The 21,063-nt window shown below is 38.9% G+C and overlaps 1 protein-coding gene across 2 annotated transcripts in view; it reads left to right on the plus strand.

Moving 5' to 3' along the window:
- Positions 1-10,075, plus strand: part of PRTFDC1 (phosphoribosyl transferase domain containing 1) — a 91,647-nt gene extending 81,572 nt beyond the window's left edge. The window contains exons 5-9 of one of the 2 annotated variants that reach the window (XM_027595384.1): positions 2,914-2,931; positions 4,293-4,375; positions 4,846-4,892; positions 7,770-7,846; positions 8,822-10,075. In XM_027595384.1, the coding sequence (XP_027451185.1) occupies positions 2,914-2,931; positions 4,293-4,375; positions 4,846-4,892; positions 7,770-7,846; positions 8,822-8,869 (273 nt within the window). In that variant the 3' untranslated portion in view covers positions 8,870-10,075. The remainder of the gene's footprint in view (positions 1-2,913; positions 2,932-4,292; positions 4,376-4,845; positions 4,893-7,769; positions 7,847-8,821) is intronic. The other variant, XM_027595385.1, reaches the window with a different exon arrangement.
- Positions 10,076-21,063: the final 10,988 nt, after the last annotated feature.

Here is a 21,063-nt window from a genome sequence, read left to right on the forward strand (position 1 = left end):
TAACATAGTAAATAGGTGATGTCTAAAATTATTAAATTGAGAAATGTATGTAGAGTAAAAGAGACTATTTTAAATTAAAAGGGGATTATGGACCCAATGCATGGGCTTCAATTAGACAGACCAGCTACAGAGGCCATTTTAAAGACCACTAGGGCAATCTAAATATGTCCTAGGTTTTATATATGATATTAAGAAATTATTGCCAGATAAAGAAGTTGTGATACACGCACACACACACACACACACACACACACGATGGAATATTATTCAACCATAAGAAACTAGGAAATCCTGCCATTTGCAACAACGTGGATGGACCTTGAGAGCATTATACTAAGTGAAGTAAGTCAGACAGAAAGACAAATACTGTATGATCTTACTTGCGTGTAGAATATAAAACAAAACAACACAAAAACCAGACTCATAGAAAAAGAGATCACATTTGTGGTTACCTGAAGCAGGAGATGGGGGACAGGGAAATCAGAGGAAGGTGATCAGAAGTTTCAAACTTTCAGTTATACGATAAATAAGTACTGGGGATGAAATGTACAATGACCATAGCTGCCACTGTTGTGTGATATATACGAAGGTTGTTTAGAGAGTAAATCCTAAGAGTTCTCATTATAAGGAAAAAATGGTCTTTTTTTGCTTTCTTCTTTTTCTGTAGCTGTACGAGATGATGGATGTTAACTAAATTTATTGAGGTAATCATTTTATAATATATATAAATCAAGCCGTTAGGCAGTACACCTTAAACTTATACAGTGTATGTCAATTATACCTCAATAAAACTAGAAAAAATGAAAAACATAAAATAAAATGGATTATTGTCATTTTTGTTAGTTGTGATAATATTTTGGCTATGCATAATACAGAATGCCATGATAACTTTATATAAAGTACATACGCATTTTAAAATACTTTACAGTTAGATACACAGCAACATTTAGAAAATCTTTAGACTTTTCTATTTGATTTTGAATCTGTATATGCATTCCTTGATTTTAAAATGTGTTTAAGTAATTTTGATAATATATCTCTGGATTAGTACACATTCAAGCCCTGCTTCCCAACCACCATTGTATCTTATAGTTAAAATTAATCTTTTCAAAGATGACTCTTGTTTTGCAAGATTCTAAGCTTTTAAAAAACAAATTTAATTATATTCAGTGTACTTTATTTAATTAGGCAAGAATGCAGACTAACAGAGTTTTAAAGAGTTTTTCATTATAAGATTGAAACAAAAAAAGATTATGAGCTAGGGAATTAAATTAACCAAGTATTCGGGTTGGTTAACAGGCATGGTTGGTAAGCCTCAGTCAGACTCAAAATGCGTATCCTAACTGACTGTTGTGGGATAATGGTTAAGAACATAGCAAATGTGTTCAGAATACCAAGGGCACCCCTCTGTCTCTGTGATACTTAGGGTAGGGGATACTGTGGGCATGACCTACTTTAAAATGGACAAGATAAGCTTACATTTCAATAATAAAACTAAGATTTTTAAAATGTATTTAATGGGGCTGGGTGGGGGGGGCGCCTGGGTGGCTCAATTGGTTAAGCATCTGACTTTAGCTCAGGTCATGATCTCAGGGTTCTGGGATCAAACCCCACATTGGGCTCTGTGCTCAGCAGAGGGTCTGCTTGGCCCTCTCCCTCTGCCCCTCCTCACGCTCGCACTCTCTCTCTCAAAGAAAGAATGAATAAAATCTTTAAAAAAAATTAAATGTACTTAATGACTAAATGACTATTTAATGACTATACCAGAGAGAAAAATACTTCCGGAAAGATATTTCTGCCTAAGAAGCATGTGACGCATAAAGTAAATATGGATTTGGTTGGTTGGCTAACACTTTCATTACTTAAATCTCTTTTGCATTAGACATAAGTAAGCTTTCTAAGGTGTAAGGCTTGATAGAATTCTTAAAGTATCATATGAATCATAGGAAGAAATGAAGGGTCATCTAAAGAAAGACAACATTACATTATAGCCACACCCTTCAGTTCATTTCAATGTCATATTAACACAGTCGTATTTTAATGTGGTGGGACGGATATTGACATGTAACTAATCCATTTAATTGGTTGGTTTTAATTCATGAATCAGTGTCATCAGTTACTAATCCTCCACTCAGTAAATAATTGCTGAGCACCTATATGCAGGTATATATATCCTAGGGACTGAGAATACAGTAGTAAGCAAGACAAACATGATCCCTGTCCTCATGGAGTTTACATTCTAGTAGGAGGACAACTCTCAAACAGGAATTGAAATGAAACAGAATCAGTGTTTTGAGGGGAGAAGGAGAGGTAGGCCTCGAGAGCACATAGCAAGGAACCCAACCATGCTTCTAAAAATATCAACCAGGCACTTCGCAGAGCTCTCTCTAGCCCACCCCTTCCTCAAGGTTGAAAATCCGAGAGTAAATACAGAATCCCCAGTGACTGGTGGCTATGCAGGAATACAGGACTGTCACAGTTGAATACATGATCCTTCTGCAGAGTGCTGTCTCCGTTAACAACATAGTTTGTGTGGCTCGTTTTCCTGGTAAACTCTTAGTAAACTTGTGTGCCAAAGTAAGCTGGATGGGGTACTTGCCAGAATTAGGGACATTGGGTTGACCTTGTGGATAGCTCTTCAGACAGGTCTAGGATCTGATGTGACCCTGCTGCTAACCTGAATGTAGATACCAATATTGTAGCACCCAGTAATTGCAGAGAGACTGTTAGCATGAATCTGGAATACCTACATTACTTCCAAGCATTTGAGTTAGATGGATGGGGAAGGACCAGCTAAACAAATTGTGGAATTTCTAACTGTAAGCAAAAACGTGGGTCTATCTTGTAAAACGGATTTGCATCGTATTCTAAATAACTGTTGTGTTTTGTTGTTGTTGTTTTTTTTAATTTCAGAATGTCCTCATTGTTGAGGTAAGCTGACTTTTCTTTATCCATGTTTGGAAGTTGAAAGAATCTAATGGTGAGTTTTGAAATAGCACTTATTATCAAATTGGTCAAGGATTTATTGAATTTCCACTGTGCGCATGGCTCTCCGAATTTACTAAGAGCTAACTAGAATCAGTGGCCTGAAACAATTTAGAATAAAAGCTTTGCAATCATAGTTTCGTGGTACTTTATCCGTTTTTATGTCTAATTTCACGCATGTCTAAATTGGTTCTTATACCTATTTGCAAATCAGGCATTTTTTACAGAAAAGGAAACCAGCCCCACAGAACCAAATATATGTAATAGTAAAAGCAAGGTTTGAACTCTTTTCACCCTTGATTCAGTGTTCTTGCTAATGACCCCTAAGGACTTCAAACAATTCTACCTTCAGCAACCAAATCGTAAATACAATCAGTTTTCAAATGGCAATCCAAGAGAAAGCTATAATTTAATTTAATTTTTCTGCTAAAAAAATTTGAGAGCGAACCGGCCCTGTGGTAGCAGTGGACTTAATACGGCACATGGCCACTTTTCCTTCGAGAGCACGCCTATCTTATCAGCTGGCAAGAAATCAAGGGAGCTGTTTCAAGCTTTTGTTACACGGTTGCCGGTATGTGCCATGTGTATCTGCAGTCCTCCCGGCTCAGACATAACCCAGGAAGTAGACCCTCTAGCCAAACGAATTGCCCAACCCTGGCTAAATTCAGACCTGTTGTTTTGATAATCAGCTCCTGACAGCTGATTTCTGTCCCAAGGACAATACATTTCTGCTGCCCATTCTCCTCTAATTGTACAGCAGCTCATCAGCAGAGACGAGCCGAGGCTCACTGCAACCTTGCACCCGCAGAATTCACAGGCTGTCACCAGCTGCCGTCCAGACACATCTCACTTCCCAGCCGTAGAATCCCCTATTGAGTGGGGAGGGCAAGGGGGAGGTGTTTATCCATTCAGTGCATTCAGATGTACATCCCATGTCCATGAAAATTCATGCGTTCCGTATTGTGTTGCATAACCTCAGGGCCAAATTTAGTCCTTGAATGTGCATGCATGAGTCCCAATGTACTCAGTGAGCATCCGCACATGCTCTCCAAAGGTCGAACTTAGCTTTCAACACAGCTCAAGGATTCCAAGAGGAAATATTCACCAATATATTCCCCTAAACCCAGTTTCCGAGAGAAGCACCTGTCTAAAAAATGTAACCAACCCTGCTTCCTATTTTGACTCCATCTGATGGCAATTCTAATTATGATGCATTATTAATAAGGCATACAATCATCTGTCTGGATGCAAAGTCTATTATGCTGCCCAAATGCGCTCAGTTGAATGTGTCTGTCCTCTTTGCAAAGGATGTTGTTGGAACCGGGAAGACCATGCGAGCGCTGCTCAGTAGCATAGAGAAATACAAGCCCAACATGATTAAGGTAGCCAGGTGAGTAGGACATTCACGTCACTGTTGTTGCTTCTGTGTGTGCAAATAAGCCTGGGAGGGATGCTAACACAGGATGTTTTCCCCAAAGAGAGCAGTCTATTCCAAACCAGTGACCCTGTGCCCCGGGGTGTTATGGCTTGACCACACTGAACAAATAGCCCATTTGATTGCTAGTCTGAGACAGAGGAAGAGGAAGAGTACATGCTTTGCCGGGTGTCTGAGCTTCTCGTTACTGTGCCTCCATTTGTAGTTTCCAGCTGGCGGAGCCTGGTGCCAGTGGCCCTCTCCCTTCCTTTTATCTAGAATCACTGATGTGGTGCCTTGGTAGCAGGAGTGTGAATTAGGGGCCCGGGATGGTGCCCCACATGCCAGGGAGGTGGGGGGAATACATATTTTAATGATGTTCAGTTCTATTTGCAATTCACAGTTTTATCTGGATCACTAAACACTTTTTTTTTTTTTAATGGTAGTTTGTTGGTGAAGAGAACACCTAGAAGTGATGGCTTTAGACCCGACTGTAAGTGGTTTTGGTTTTGGTTGGTTGGTTGGTTGGTTGGCTGGTGGTGTCATTTCACATTGAAGAATCTCTGGTTTCCTATTTGCCGGCATTCCGTGTGAAGCAGAAGCTGTAAAGATTTCCTAGTCCCACAGAGGTCTCCCCAGCCTTGCCAATGGAACCCTTTACAACAAGGATAGAACCCTTTACAACGACGGTTTTTCATTTCCCAGTTTGCGTTGTTCATGGAAACTCTATCGTGTGCATTGGATATTTTTATGTTTAGGTTTTCCATAGCACCTTAAAGCCAAAGATCTCAGCTAATGGGTTTCAGGGGGTGGAGGGAGACTTGACCCCACCAGACTGGCTGACATGCAGGATCCCTGCCTTGGCCGCGGCCCCTGTCGGTCAGACCCGGGAAGGCACTGTAAAGGCTTAGAGGGATTCTCATACTGTCTCCAGGAACCGTCACCAGACAATGCTCAATGCCGACCGAAGAAAAGTTCAGTAACACAGAGAACTGGCCGAGCAGATATCTTCAGAGACCAATCTTTGTGCTTGACTTCCTATGTTCTGGAGGATTTGGCTCATCCAGGGCACTTTGCTACTCTCCTCCCCATAATATGAATAGTTCCAATGCCAGGAAGAGTAAACAAGCAGCTTGATTATTTATTATTCTAACACTAGAGGCGACTTTTTTTCACTCACATAGGCAGACTTCAGCTTGATTTTTATAACTTACATTTGCTCTAAAGCCTCTGGGATCATTTGGCTACAGTTCTCATCAGCAAGCTGAAAAAACATCAGAGCAAGGGAAGCACACTATGGACGGGTAATATGCCAATGACATTTCGCAAGTGACTATTCTAAAAACAAGTTTCATGTATTAAATCTAGACAACATCAGTGCTGGGCAGATAGACCCAACAACATGTCCCCGTCCAGTTACTGGCATGGGGAATATAATCTGGATGCAGTAAGGTTAGGCGAAGTTAGTAAACAGAAATCTCCTAAGGAAATCATGGAAGATCCCACAGAGATAAGATTTTAACTGAAGTTGAAAGATTCACTTCAGACATAGCCAACTAATTACAGATTATTTGTGTCACTTACAGCAACAACATGAATAAAATAATGGCAGGTAACACTCGTAAGAGGTTACGATGGGCCCTACACTCCTTTCTAAGAGTGACGCAGAGATTAACACATTTCATCCTTACAACCTTCATCCAAGGTAGTTGCTCTTGTTATGCCCATTTTACAGATGAGGAAATTGAACACAACAAGGTTCAATGGTTTTCAAAGGTCACGTTGTTGTAAGTGTAGAGTCAGTATTGAACCCAGGCAATCTGGTTCTGATCACTGCCTTACTCTTGCACTAACATCTGATGTAAGTAACATCAGCAAGTAAATGCACCCATTCTCCAGCTAGACATAGGTCACTCTGATTCCTAACTGTCCCCCTGATCTACCAATCCAGTGTCCTTCTTTCACTCCCTAACAGTCCTGAAGGTTTGACCTTCTGAACTGGCTTTGCCAAGTCTCCGGTGCCATGCCTACTGTAGGCATTGCTCTGGTTACTGTGAAGTCATTACTGTGGTGACAACCCGGGTTCTCTGGGATTTACTAATATCCTTTTAGCTGGTTCAGAATCTCTGTTTCTTCTCCCTGGACTTCTGAGGCTTGATACTTTTGGTTCCTTTCTCATAACTGATTCTTTCCCATATTCTCCATGACATCTTTTATATGCCCTGACATCTTTTCTTCTGCTCTTGCTTCTCCTCTTTGATTATTTTTCTCAAAGCAAGGGACAGTGTGGAGGGACCAAAGGGGGTCTCTATCAGTGACATATAATGCAATCCTCTAGAAAGTAAGTCCCTCTCCTCTGGCACTTTCTGCAAGAAGGAACCAGTTGCCTACTCCATGTGGAAGCATCTTTGGTCATAGGAATCAAAATGGTGGTCACCAGAGGGATAACTTTCTCTCCATGCTATAAGTCCATTGGCTATCCCAAAGAACAGTTTCATAAAAGTAAGTGAGCACATCTCTCCTCTGCAATGCTCTAATAAACAAACAGATTCAAAAAAAGTGGAAAGAGTTTGAAAAACCATTGGACCATAGGCACATTTATTCTGTTTCAAGACTTCTGAAGAAGGAGTGCTACTGTCTGTTCCTTAAAGATTCTTTTCCATAAAAATCATCTTCTTTTCAATAAACTTTTCCTTCGTTTAACCTAAGTACCTCACACTGCATTTAAATCCTTTTACTCCCATTCCTCCTGCAATAGAGATTGAGAGCTAATTAATGCCATCTGTCTACTGGATTCAAAGACTAGTGTTAGAATAACCCTTAGCGTTCTGTTCCTCAAACTGAACAATCCCACTTCCCATCATCTGGTCTCCCAGGTTTGGCTTCCCAACCCTTTATCCAGCTGAGGACACTGAGCGCAGTGGGAGAATGGGTTCCTAGTGATGACAGCCTGTGCACCTAGTCATGTAGTACAGGATTGGAATACTTCTGTCTGAACTGCACTTTATGCTTCCCAAGTATTTCCTTTGGCATTATAACATTGGATACTGCTTGCTTTGGAACTGCAGGGCTACATGACTAACTCATGCATATTTCTTGCTCTCCCCCAGGCTGGCTGAGCCCTTTCTCAGCTCTGTATGGTAGGAGTACAGCTGTTCTTCCTTATATGTTTGCTTGTCTCCCTCGTCTCCCTGCCTAATCACTGTGGTCCAGGTCCTACTGGGTTCATCCTATGCATTGCTTATCATTTTTCCCACTTGCTTCTGCTTAAATGAAAGGTCCTCACAGTTTAAGTGCCAACAATAGCATATGGTGGCTTTCTACTCATGTTATCTACATTATTCCTTTTTTTTTCTCTCTCTCTACTCAGATGTTGGATTTGAGATTCCAGACTTATTTGTGGTGGGTTATGCCTTAGATTACAATGAATACTTCAGAGATCTGAATGTAAGTCATGCATGCAAATCCCTAGCCTCCTCTCATAAGAACTTAACAGCTATATGAATTTAACAAATTATTGAAATAGTAGTCATGATGGCTGCCACTTACTGAATATCTTCTGTGTCAGGAATATTCTGGGCACTTTGCATTCATAATCCCAGTTACAGTTGCATGCAGTTCATAACTATTCCCTTTTTGGAGAAACTTTCAACATATATACATGGACTCCCAGTGTAGACCCCCCAGCTGTGGGACCCTGACCAATGTTGAATGATATAGAGGTAGACATCTTACCCGAAGTGGACCAATCATGTGTGTGTGTGTCTCTCTCCTTCCTAAGAATTAGAAACTTAAACCAAAAGTCACAGAAATCAAGAGATTTTGGTCTTAAGCCACTGAATGGCAGGGCCCCAGAGAGAGTATCCACAAGCACCATGGGCTAAAGTCGGGAGCTACCCCATTCCAGCCTTCCAGTTGCTTCATTGTGTAGCTCTTTGGATTCTGTGAGCCACCTCATTAGCCTTGGTAGGCTATATTAGCCTATATTAACCTGACTCCACTTCTGTGCCTTGCAATCAAAATACTCTACACATTTCTTGCTACCCAAAAAAGATCGATTAAGAGTCAATGTTGTGTTTACCATGGCTATTTCTCCATTCTCCCTAGAGGTGATAATGTTACCAGGTGGAGACTTCTATCTCCACCATGGCTGACCATACCCTCCTTCAGCCGTTATGGTTGTTCCAGACCTAGGGAGCCAGATTTGGAATAGGGCTCTAAACTAGAACAATGAAGAAACTTTTTCAAGCATTCGATTGGGTGTCTTTAGATTTTATATACATGCACACACATAAATGCGCACACATATATTTGAATGAACAATAACCAATTATAAGATGACATTCTGTTATTACTGCATTACATTTTCTGCACTCCTATTTGGCTAAGAAACGGATTCACTTAAATCCTTTATTGTTTCAGCACATATGTGTGATCAATGAACATGGCAAAGAAAAGTACCAAGTCTAAAGGAGTAAATTCTCACCATCGAATCTCCAGATAACATCATACTTACGACTACAGTCGGAAAGCCAGCATGTAAAGTTTGTCTCCCCAGGCATCTTCACTCAGCAGGAGATAAAAGAAAAAAAATGTTTTAATGAGAGAGCTTTCTTTTCTGAGGTTATAACATAAAGAGTACCAAAGGTTCTTAAGGAAAATAAGGCAATGTTTTTATTTGACTTGTTCCAAATTAAATACTCTGCCTTGTGACTCATGCGTTCTATCTACCTTTGCACTCGAGAACTTCACCTTCTTTTATTCCGATACAGTTATTATGCTTGATGACTATACCCCCACGTAGTTACTCAAATATTTTTCACTTAACTTTTTTTTTTTAATATTCTGTTTTGGTAATATTTTGCAATCTGGAGAAACTGGAAGCCTTTTCAGTTAAGCTCCAAACTCAAATCCTGGGAATGCAGCTAGATTCCCATACCCAAAAAGGAGGGAAAGGACAATTTAATATAAATTTCTGTTTGCGCATTTCTGGCAGGCCATTACTATTTGCTTTGACAAAGCCTTTTTGAACTGTAGCATATAATGAATCTTAATGATGTTATGAAATGAGCCTCTGCTCAGTGCTGTTGATCTGAGCTTCCGGTATGTGATAACGGTATGTCATGTACGCATGGATGTACTCAACTGTGTTTAATACTCTGAATTTTAATTAGAAAAAATACAATGGCAGCAAGGCCCTCGTTTCTAAGCTGCATCCTTTTATTCGTGTGGGACAGGAGCAAATGGCAGAATTCACGGAGCGGGAGGTTCAATTCAAAACTAAGCACGTATGAGTTTTTCCTCTTATTTACATCAAAGGACAAGACACTATTATATATTATCATCAACACGAACACAGAGGTTGAATTATTTTTTTGAGTGGTCTTAGAAGACATCCGACATCCCTAGGCACTACAGAAAAGCAGCACACTTAAGAAAGTTGTTTTCTGAATAACATTTTTTCCATTTCCACTGTTTTATGAGATGTTTTCTAATTTATGGGGATTTTAATTGAAAATAAGCTCGAGTGCCAATAGAACTGTTTTTTTCTCACTTCCTAAAAGGAGAAAATGCAAAATAAATAACTAAGCAGCTTTTGTTTGGTTCTGAACCATTTGTGGCATATTATTATCAGGTTCTAGCTTCCTTTAAACTAATAAAGAATAAAAAACCTTGTTACGTTTCATAACTGCTTACTGTTTTTCTTCTGCCTTCATATTTTTTATATACTTTCAGCCATTAAAATGTGTGTGAGCCAGTAGCTTAAATACACTGCTGCATATATCTTTCCTGGGGCTTTATTTTTGTTAACCTGGAAAAAATCCAATATATGCACTACTATAAGCAAACGATTAAGCCAGACTTGATCTACTGCTTTTCTTTTTTTCTCTCCTTGTAAGACAAAGAATTTTAGTTGTAAAAGATTTTCCTGAATATCTTTGTTCCAGGCAGAGAAGAAAATAAACCACACCCAGAAAGTATGAAACCAGCCAAGGGAATTCCTTTTAGCTTTGTTCCATAGAAGAATCAGTATCCAAGTTAGAGATTGATAATTTTTTTATTTTTTTATTGTTATGTTAATCACCATACATTACATCAGTAGTTTTTGATGTAGTGTTCCACGATTCATTGTTTGTGAGATTGATAATTCTAATTGGCCAGTTTCTTGAATCACTGAATTCGTGTTCTAAATACAATTTCCACTGTGCCACCTTTATATCAGAGACCTAGAAAAACCCAGATACATTTGATTATAAATATAAAATTATCCATAATTTTTATTGAAATATTTTCTTTAGAATGTTGAATTTTAACAACGTCAGCGTAATTTTTAAGGACTGTATGTTTATTTGAATTAGGAAGGGAGTTGATCTACTTCACAAGATTTTGAGAAGGACTTGTGCTAGCTAATGCTGAAAAAGAAAAATCCATTAAATACACAAGAAGTTTAATCATTCCTGCAATTTTTTTCCTATCACACAATATTTTGACAGTGATATCCAAGAATGTCATCTTGGGAAAAATAGCATTTCCTCTTCTCTTGCGAAACTCGAATCTATTTAATATCACTGAGTTTTTTCAATCCAGACCAAAAATGTGAAAACTCATAACCAGATTAGCAACCAATGCATTTATTAATTTGGTGTTCCAAAGCTGATCAGTAGGGGAAGGGGGAGACAAGTGTGTGATATGTTTTATTTGGATTCAGTTACAATAATTAGTAATACTTTTACTACAGTAATACAGTAACATAATCAGTAATACTTTGGGATATTCCAAACAAATTAGAACCCTTCATTATAAATTGGTTCTTACTTACTAGATTGGAATGTATCCAGTATTGAACCATGCACTCCCAGTGTGAACTGCAAATAGTCAAATCTTGATGCACCTTGTTTAACCTTTGGATGTCTTTGGATATAACATGGTTTACCATGTTTCAGCCCTTCTGAGACTATTAAAAAAAAAAAAAACACCTTTCAGAGCAAAGGCAGGTATTTTTTTTCAGCCTCCCATGGGATGAACTTGTGTTTTCCCAGTGGAGAGAGAAGGTGACCTATCCCACTCCTAGAGAACTGGTGTCATGGAAATATTTCCTCACTTTTGTAATAGAGGTAGTATGTTCTAGGAAATCAAAACCCTAAATCACACTCCCCACCCAGATGTCTGGTTAATCTGGGCAAAAATAGTGTTTGGGAGTTGTCATTATTTTGCTATCATAAAGTTCCTTTGGGATCCCTAGATGACACTTGAAGGCTGGTAGACAGGCTAGTTTCAGGAGGGGAGCAAAAGGGTTGTGGAAGGGAAGTTTGTGCGTTGATGGTGGGAGGCATGTGGAGGAGGGACAGAAGGTGTATGTGGAGAAGGCTGCTTTGTTTCTTGGCCAAACCATACCCCAGGATTGGTTCTGAACCCCGTGGAGAGAAGGTGACAAAGACCCTGACTGAAAGAGCTGTTTTCATGGTAGCCTTTGGGCCACACACTAGGACAGACAAGCCTTTCACATTTCACTGAGGGTCATGCATAATCCATTCCAAAAAAAAAAAAAAACCACAAAAAACAAAAACGTTTTTGCCGTGTCTCAGCCCGAAGGACCCCCTTTTCTGACTTTTTCTGCCAGGGTGGGCTTTGCTCAGAGATAAGTAGGAGAGACCATGAAGACAGAGTGGGATACTGAAGTCCTGCATTTTCTAAGTGGGAGAAATAAGCCAGAACTAATGTTACTACGACTTTGTATCCAGAGCCTAATGCATGTTGACTAGTGAATAAGCTTCGAATGAGGATGGTGAGTGTAGATGACTCACTCAAGAAACCGGGCTGTGAAGACCAGAGACACATAACCATAGCTAGAGGGGGAAAGACTTGTATATTTTTATTTACTGTGGAAAACAAAAAACAAGTGAACAAAACAGTAGAAACAGCAAATTCATTATCGATTGCTCTGTAACAAACCACTCCCCAAACTGAGTAGCTTAAATGAACAATAATTATTATTTCTCAGGGCTTATGAGAATTAGGAATAGGGAGCAGGCACTGTGGGGATGGTTCGTTTCTGCTTCGTGATGTCTTTTGCTTCAGCTGGAAGATTCAAAGGCCAAGGGCTATAACCAAGTGACGATAAATGGTCCAGTGTGGCAGCCATTAGCCACATGTACTTGTTTAAATTTAAATTAACTAAAATGAAATAAAATTGAAAATCCACTTCCTCGTTCACATTTGCCACATTACCACTGCTCAACAGCCTCATAAAGGAGTAAGTTATTAGCACAAACAGAGAAAATTTCCCCAATCACAGAAAGTTCTATGGGTAGCTCTGATCTGAAGGTTTGCCTGGTGGTTGATATATTGGCTGCTCGCTAGAACCTTAGCTGAAGCTGTCAGGTGGAATTCTTCTGTGTGGTGTCTCCATGTGGTTCGAACTTCCTCACAATATGGCAGCTGGGTTCCAAAGGCAAGTACGAACAGAGACAGAGACAGAAGTAGGCAAAAGCCATACTGCCTCTTATATGACAGGCTCACTTCCCCCACATTCTGTTAGTCGAAGCAGTTACAAAGACTTGTCTGACACTAAGGGGAGGGAACATAGACGGCCACCGCTTGATGGAAGAACACTGTAAGACGATCCAGGGGGTAGGATGTATATGTCTCTGGCCATTGTCAGAAAGCTGGAGATGAAATCTGGCACAGACAGGTTATTCCCCTGCACATTTTCCACTAATGAGATTAGTGAAGAAGCCGATTATGCAGTGGTCATAATGCATAATTGAAAGCACACCTGCTTGCCTAGGTTTTTAAGAATGACAGAATACTGGGGCGCCTGGGTTGTTCAGTCAGTTAAGCGTCTGACTCTTGATTTTGGCTCAGGTCATGATCTCAGGGTTGTGAGATCAAGCCCCCCCATCGTGGAGCCTGCTTAAGATTCTCTCTCTTCCTCACCCCCTGCTGCTTCCCCACCTCAAAAAAAAAAAAAGACTACTACTACCTAGCCACATGGGGAATTAAGAAATGATAAAAAGAACACCAGAGTAGCCCATCTTGATTATAAAGGTAGAAATACATGTTTTCCCACTGGTAGTGTTTGGACCAGATTAAAAAGACTTTGAAAGAGCAGTTTTATTTCTTTATTATTAAGGTGCTTAAATTTGAAATATAAAAACCATAGTAAAATAGTTTTTGCTTGCCAAGTATTCTGTAAATGTAAATTCATGCTGAAACTTTAGGAGTAGTTCCATTTTTATAGGAAGAAATTGCCATATAATTTGGCCAAGAAACTAATCCAGAATGGGACTTCCTATATATATTTATATAACTGTATGCTGGAAATAGTACTCACCAAATCAATTAAAAACAACAAATCACTGAGTACTAACCAACAGGGATTTACGATGAAAACTGCTCTGTCCGATTTATCTAATCTCCTAATATTGAATGACAGAGCTGGTTGACTGGAAAAAGGAAGTACTGTAATTTGTCTTATCTTCATTTGAACAACGCTTTTTGTTGTGCCGTGTGAAGAATATCCATCAATAGCCTGGGAAAATGACTTACACTACCTAGCTACTGGGTAACTGCGCGAATCTTTACAGTTGTATTTAAAAGAGATCTAACAAGAGCGTAACAAAACACATTGTGAAAGACTGGAACCCAGACACTGAGTGTGTTGACATTTCACAAAAGATCTGCCTGCAACTACTGTGGATCATGCGCTGTACAAAAACCTGATGATAACTCAATTTAGTATTTAGCATGAAACCCAGAGGTAGGAACTGCCATCTCCATTTTAGAGATAAGGAAGTGAGTACTAAAGAGATTAAATCACTTACCCAGGGTCACAGAACTGTGTTCAAAACAAGAAATTGAACCCGTGTTATTAGACTGCTGCGTCAGTACTCAGTACACAGCGCTGAGTTCACAGACCGTGTAGAAAATGTGTCCATACACTTGCAGGTGACAATCAGAAGAAAGAATGGTGTGGTATAATAAGAAATATGTTTGGTCGTTGTCCCTGGTTCCTGGCACAGAGCTCCTAAAACCCTTGGAATTTCCAAAGTAGGGATAGGATCTTTTGTTACTCTTAACAAACCCCTTTTATCATGCCTGAGTTTATGCTGAAGAGGTGACTTAGAGGGGGACCCCTCTAGATAGCCTCAGGATGGGGCTGGTCACCAGAAAGACCAGTGACTGGAAGGTTGGAACTTCCAGCCCCACGCATGGACCTCTGGGTAATTATGCAACTGGCTCTCATTCGCTACAATTTTTATGCATCTAGATTCAAATACAAAAGAGTCCAGTAATTTTCTTCTATTATTTTTTATGTGGTTTTGGAATCAGGATTATTTTAGCTTCAAAAAGTGACATCAACTTTTATTTTTCTTCCATTTTCTCAAACAGCTTGCATAAGATAGGAGTTCTCTATATATTGACATTGTTAGGACTTTAAAATTCTCAATGTGTATATAGACATTTCTTCTTTTTATTCCATACTTTACTTGCTTCTAATACTTTTCTTCCCCCCGCCCCAAAGAAACCACTTTAACTTTGTTCATGTTCTTCTAGTGGATTTCTTTTCCAGGCTGGTGTACCCATCTTCCAGATTCTATTGAGTGTCGGCTGCTACAGTCCCCCGTCGCCCCTTCCCTGCTTCTTGGAGGTCTACACCCTCCCCAAGGTAATCACAGCCAATGACTTGCAGACATGTGAGCACCACTAAAGCCCAAGTGGGACTCTCTGGTGCGATTCATGCTCTAGAACTCCCTGGGGGATCAGGCTGAAGTTTTGCACATCCTTGCTTAGCCTCTTCTGTCCCTGCCTGCTTTCTTGCTTTCTTCAGTCTCTTCCTCCTCAGAGCATTCCCTCAAGACAACACCGAAGAATGTGCGTGCCTGAACAGTTTTCTCCAGCTCTGCTTCTGGGAGGGCAAAAGTGCAGCCCATGGGTTAAATTCAGCCCACAGCCTGTTTTGATATGGCCTGCAAGCTAACACTTAAGCTAAGTGTTTTTTCATTTGTATGGGATTGTAAAAAAAAAAAAAAGAGAGAGAGAGAGAGAGGGAGGGAGAAAGGAAGGAAGGAAGGAAAGGGAAGGAAGAAAAAGAAAAAAAAAAAACAATAAACATCCTATGTGACCTGCCAAACCAAAAATATTTACTAGCTAGCCTTTCACAGGAAAAGTTTGCAGACCTCTATTCTAGGAAAACTGACTTAAGATACTTCCCTATTCTTTTATTTTTCTACTTCATTTATTTCTGGTCTTAGATTATTCTATTGTTCAAAAAAAAAAGAACAACTATTTGAGCTGAATTATTAGTGGGTTTTTTGGTTTTTAACTTTTTGCTTTCTGATAAAGATCTTTAAAATCAGATTTCTCTCAGTATATTTATTGTAAATACCGGTATATTAGGACTTAATTTCCACCATTTTAGATCATATTTCTCATTTATAGTACTTTTTATTTCTTTTTTCTCTTTTTCTTAGATTTCTTGATTTTCAAGAAAGATTTATTTCTTATGCTGGTTTGAAAGTTATATCTTCAATTTTTGTTCTCATGGTAATTGGCCTTAGGTTACTAAGACCCATGCTCATGTCCATGATTTTTAAAATCTTAATATCTATTTTCCCTCAATATGATAAGTACTATCTGCCATTAGAAGTTAAGTTCTAAGGTACTGTGTATGTCATTTCTTTTATTCTTTAGTTCTAGCTATTTTATCATCTTTTTTTTTAAGGATTTTATTTATTTACTTGAGAGAGAGAGACAGCAGGAGCAGGGGCAGAGGGAGAGGGAGAAGCAGACTCCCCATTGAGCAGGGAGCCCGACATGTCACTCAATCCCAGGACCCTGGGATCATGACCTGAGCTGAAGGTAGATGCTTAACCGACTGAACCACCCAGGTGCCCCTAGCCATCTTATCTTCTTAAGACAACATAAATTTTGCCAAGGTGTTTGACCACCTTTATTGGCTCTGTCTCTTATACATCCTGACCTTGTCTCTCTTCCTATTTAAATACTACTTTCAAGCAAGTTTTCAATGTGTGTTTATGATAAACCTTCTAAGCCTTCATATGTATGTGAATGTTTCTTTATTGTGTTCTCATATTTGAATGAAAAATTGGCTGGATATAAAATTCTAGGTTTCAAATTATTTCCTTTCAAGACTAGTTTACATTATTTGTTGATCTTCTTACATCCTATATTGCTCTTGGGAGCAGGACATCCATCTGATCATTGTTTCTTTGAAGAGAATCTGCTTTCGCTCTCTGCACGTTTTAAGAAATTTGTTGCTTTCTCTCCTGTTGGGCACTGAACATTATAATCTGAAGACTTTCTTCTCTTCTTTTAGTTGTGAGAAATTCCTTGCCTTTATTTCTTCCACTGTTTCCTCCATCTCTTAGTTGTGAGAAATTCCTTGCCTTTATTTCTTCCACTGTTTCCTCCATCTCTTAGTTTTGAGAAATTCCTTGCCTTTATTTCTTCCACTATTTCCTCCTTTTCTTTTTTTCTCTCCCGGAGGTTTTATGATTCAGACATAAGCACTTTCCCCTCAATCTTAGCCACTCCTTGACTTTTCTATCTTAACCCCGTTCCTTCCTGCCACATTCCGGGAAAGTTGCTCAATAGAATCTTGGAACTCACTAATGCATGTGTCAGTCATAACCATCTGGCTGTCCTTCTCATTTATTGTGTTCTTTATTGTTAACTATTATATTTTTCCTATCTAATATTTTTACTTGGACTTTACTAATGGCTTCTTGTTATTGATTATCTTCCCCCACCTCCTAGAGTAAATGTTTCATGCTTATTTTAAAATTCAGGTGTGTTTAGCTCAGTAATTCTCCTTCAGATGGTAAATATTCTGCATAGTTTTTCCTGTACAATCACTGTATCCTTTGCATATCTAGTTATTTTGACTTGTGAGTCCACGCCTCCCTGGATGGATCAGCTACCTCGGCTGATAAAGTGAACTGCAGAAGGTCAAAGCCTAGTCTGTGCTCAACCAAGTGTGTTGAAGGTAAGGGGAAAAGATGATCCCAGATACCACAAAACCACTGTTGCTATTTGCCGCCATTCCTGCAGACATGCCCTTGCTTTCGCAGGAGCTTTCCATTTAAACCCTTAGAGGCAGCGCTGGGAGAAAGTAAGCTCCTTCGGTTACAACCCACCAGTCCTAGGGGTTTACAGGGAAAATTTCCCTCACTTCCCAGAGTGAATGCATGAGGCTGGCAGCTCAACCTATACTGGTTTTCATCAATTCCCCAGTACTGTGGCTTTCCGTGCTACCTAATTTTACCCTCCTTGGCCAATGAATTGGCTCTTGCTATTGTTCTGTGCTGAAGGCTCAGGACAATGGGGTTAAGGGAGGGAGGCAAAAACAAAAGCATCTTCCAACTCCACTCTCTCTGCCACCTCCAGCCACTCCCCAGCCCCACTCCACTTCTGGGCTTCAGTTACCCACCTCCAGATGCAGCAGTTGAGGGCAGCCTCCTGCTCCTCCCCTTGAGGGTTGCTGTTGTTCACTGATGGAGCCCATCCCGGTCTTCTCACTTCTATAGCCTCTCTAGGGTTTTTCTGAGGGGTGGGATTCAGCAGTCCATGCTTGTTTATGTTTATCACCTTTTATCCCCTTAACAAGACTTTACTTATAAATTTACAGTTACATTATGTTCATTATAAAATATATACAAAAACAGACATTATGAAATAATGAATGAGATAAATTCAGTGTCTAGACTTGTGAAAATGTAGATACCCTGACTGACCTCCTTGCAGAAAACAATAAAAATTGCTGGATAAAATGTTTTATTTTATTTTATTTATTTATTTGAGAGAGAATGAGACAGAGAGCATGAGAGGGAGGAGGGTCAGAGGGAGAAGCAGACTCCCCGCTGAGCTGGGAGCCCGATGTGGGGCTCGATTCCAGGACTCTGGGATCATGACCTGAGCCAAAGGCAGCTGCTTAACGACTGAGCCACCCAGGCACCCCTAAAATATTTTTTTAAGGTCATTTTAAGTGCATTCATGAACTGTCAAAAAAAAAAAGTACAAATTGCTCAGAAGTTGAAACTTGAGTAAAAGCAGAAACCCAGACAAGTAAGTTTGCTAAAGCCAGCTTTCATCTTAAGACTGTGAAGGCCATGAGAATGAGCCTCAGACCTCCAACAACAGGGAGCCTGGGCTTCAGAGACTGGGGGCTTCAGCTCTACTCTGAAACCATCCACTGCATTTGCCCTGCAGTCACTCTTCCCACACGCTTGCTGCTCCTGGTCGCTGACTGAGCACAGCAGGTATACTAAGCCAGGTCTGTTCCTAGAGAACATGGGGGTCCTTTGTCAGGTATCTGTCTCCAAGACTCCCTGATGGTCTTGCTGAAATTTCCTTAGAACTGTACAACAGTCTAAGATGCTTCTATCCTCTCTTTTTCCAGCTCCCTCCCCACTTTCTTTCACAGGAATGTTCCATTGTAAATTTCTTGCACATTTAATCTCATCGTGGCATCTGCTTCTCAGACGACCCAAGCTAACACAAGAGTATTCACCAAACTTACTGCACCTGAGATTTCATTTTTATTGCCTTGTAAGATGTAAGAAACAGGAGAGAAAGCCCAGGATAGGGGCCAGGGTAGGCGTCGGATCACAGAAACACCCGCGGCAAAAGTGAGATTAAAAAACAACAAAAACAACATAATAGCCTTAAACCTAACCACAACAATAATCACATTAAATGGAAAGAGCCTAAAGAAAAAAGGGTAGATAAACTTTTTTTCTGTCAAGGGCCAGATAGTAAATATTTTATTCTTGCCGGCTATATGGACTTGGGAGTAATAAATCACCTCTGCCTTTGAATGCAAAAGCAACCATAAACAACATGTAAATGAATGATTGTGGCTGAGTTCCAAAAAAAAACTTCATTTGCAAAACTAGCATTTAGTCCAGATTTAGTTCAGCCCCCCTTGGCCTAAACACCCAAATTAAAAGGAACAGATTGCCAAACTGGATAAAAATCCAAGGCCTAACTATCTATCAGAAACAAACTTCAAATATAAAGACAGAGGTAGGTTCAGGGTAAAGGATGAACAGACACAACACACTGATACTAATCAAAAGAAAGATGGAATGACTATTAATATCAAAGTAGACTTCAGAACAAAGAATATTATCAGAGATAATATTAAGAAATACATAAAAGATAAGAAATATATTTTATGATGATAAAGCAATTTATCAAGTGGGCATGACAAACCTAAATGTTAATGCACATAATAACAGAACTTCAAAATACATAAGTCAAAAACTGAAAACTGTGAGGAAAAGTAGACAAATCCACAATTATAGACAGTGGTTTTAACACCCCTCTTTAAAGAGCTGATAGAAAAATTAGGACTAAAATCAGTAAGGATATAGTAGAGTTGCATAGCACTGTTGATAGTTGCATAGGAATTTGACCTGATTGTTATTTATAGAACACGCCATCCAACAACAGAATACACATTCTTTTCAAGGGCAGGTAGACCATTTACCAAAATACACCATATTTTATGACATAAAGTAAGTCACAACAATTTTTAGAGGATTCAAGTTATATAAAATGTGTTCTCTGACAAGGGAATAAAAGTAGAAATCTTTAATAACAGAATGACCTATCTCTTGAAAATCCCAAAATATTTAGAAACTAACAGAAGTCTAAATAAACTCTGGGTCAAATAATAGACCAAAGAAAAATAATAAAGTATTTTGAACAGAATGAAAATGAAAGCACAATATATCATGTTTGTGGGATGCAGCTACAGCAATGTTTAGGGAAATTTTATAGCACTAAACACATATTAAAAATGGAAAACAGTTTTAAATCAATAATTTCATCTTTCACCTTTAGGAACCGGAAAAGGAAGATCAAATTAATTATAAACTACACAGAAGGAAGGAAATTATAAATGTCAAAGTAGAAATCCTTAATATAGAAATTGAAATACAATAGAAAAAAATCAATGGATTAAAAACTGGTTCTTTGAGAAGATAAATAAAATTGATAAACTCTAGCTACACTGACCAGAAAGAAAGAGAGAAAACATAAATTACCAATATCAGGAACGAGGAAAGTGACATTACTACAGATTCTACAGATATCCAAAGGATAATAAGGAGATATTAACAACTTCCTATGCCTAGAAATAAAATAAGCTAGTAGAACTAGTAAGTTTAATAAGGTTATAGGTTATAAGATCAATATACAAAAATCAAATATAAATACTAGTGACAACGATCAGAAATTGAAATTTAAAATATATCCTTTACAATATCAGTAAATATGAAATACTTAATGATAAATCTGAGAAAAGATATGAAAGGCTTGTACACTAAAAACTACGAAAAGTGCTGAGAGAAATTTAAGAAGTTCTAAATTAATGGAGAGAAGTTCTAAATTATTGTGTTCTATGCTCAGAAGATACAATATTGCTAATATGTTAGTTCTCCCCGAATTACTCTCTAAATTGAACACAGTTTCAAATGAAATCCCAGCAAGACTTTTTTTTTTTGCAACAATTAAAAAACTGAATCTAAAATTCATATCAAAATTCAAGGACCTAGAATAGCTAAAACAACTTTGAGAAAGAATAATGTTGTAGATTAACATTATCTGAAATCAAGTTACTATAAATGTACAGTAAT

Source organism: Zalophus californianus, chromosome 9 (assembly GCF_009762305.2).
Source record: "Zalophus californianus isolate mZalCal1 chromosome 9, mZalCal1.pri.v2, whole genome shotgun sequence".
Classification (NCBI taxonomy): domain Eukaryota; kingdom Metazoa; phylum Chordata; class Mammalia; order Carnivora; family Otariidae; genus Zalophus; species Zalophus californianus.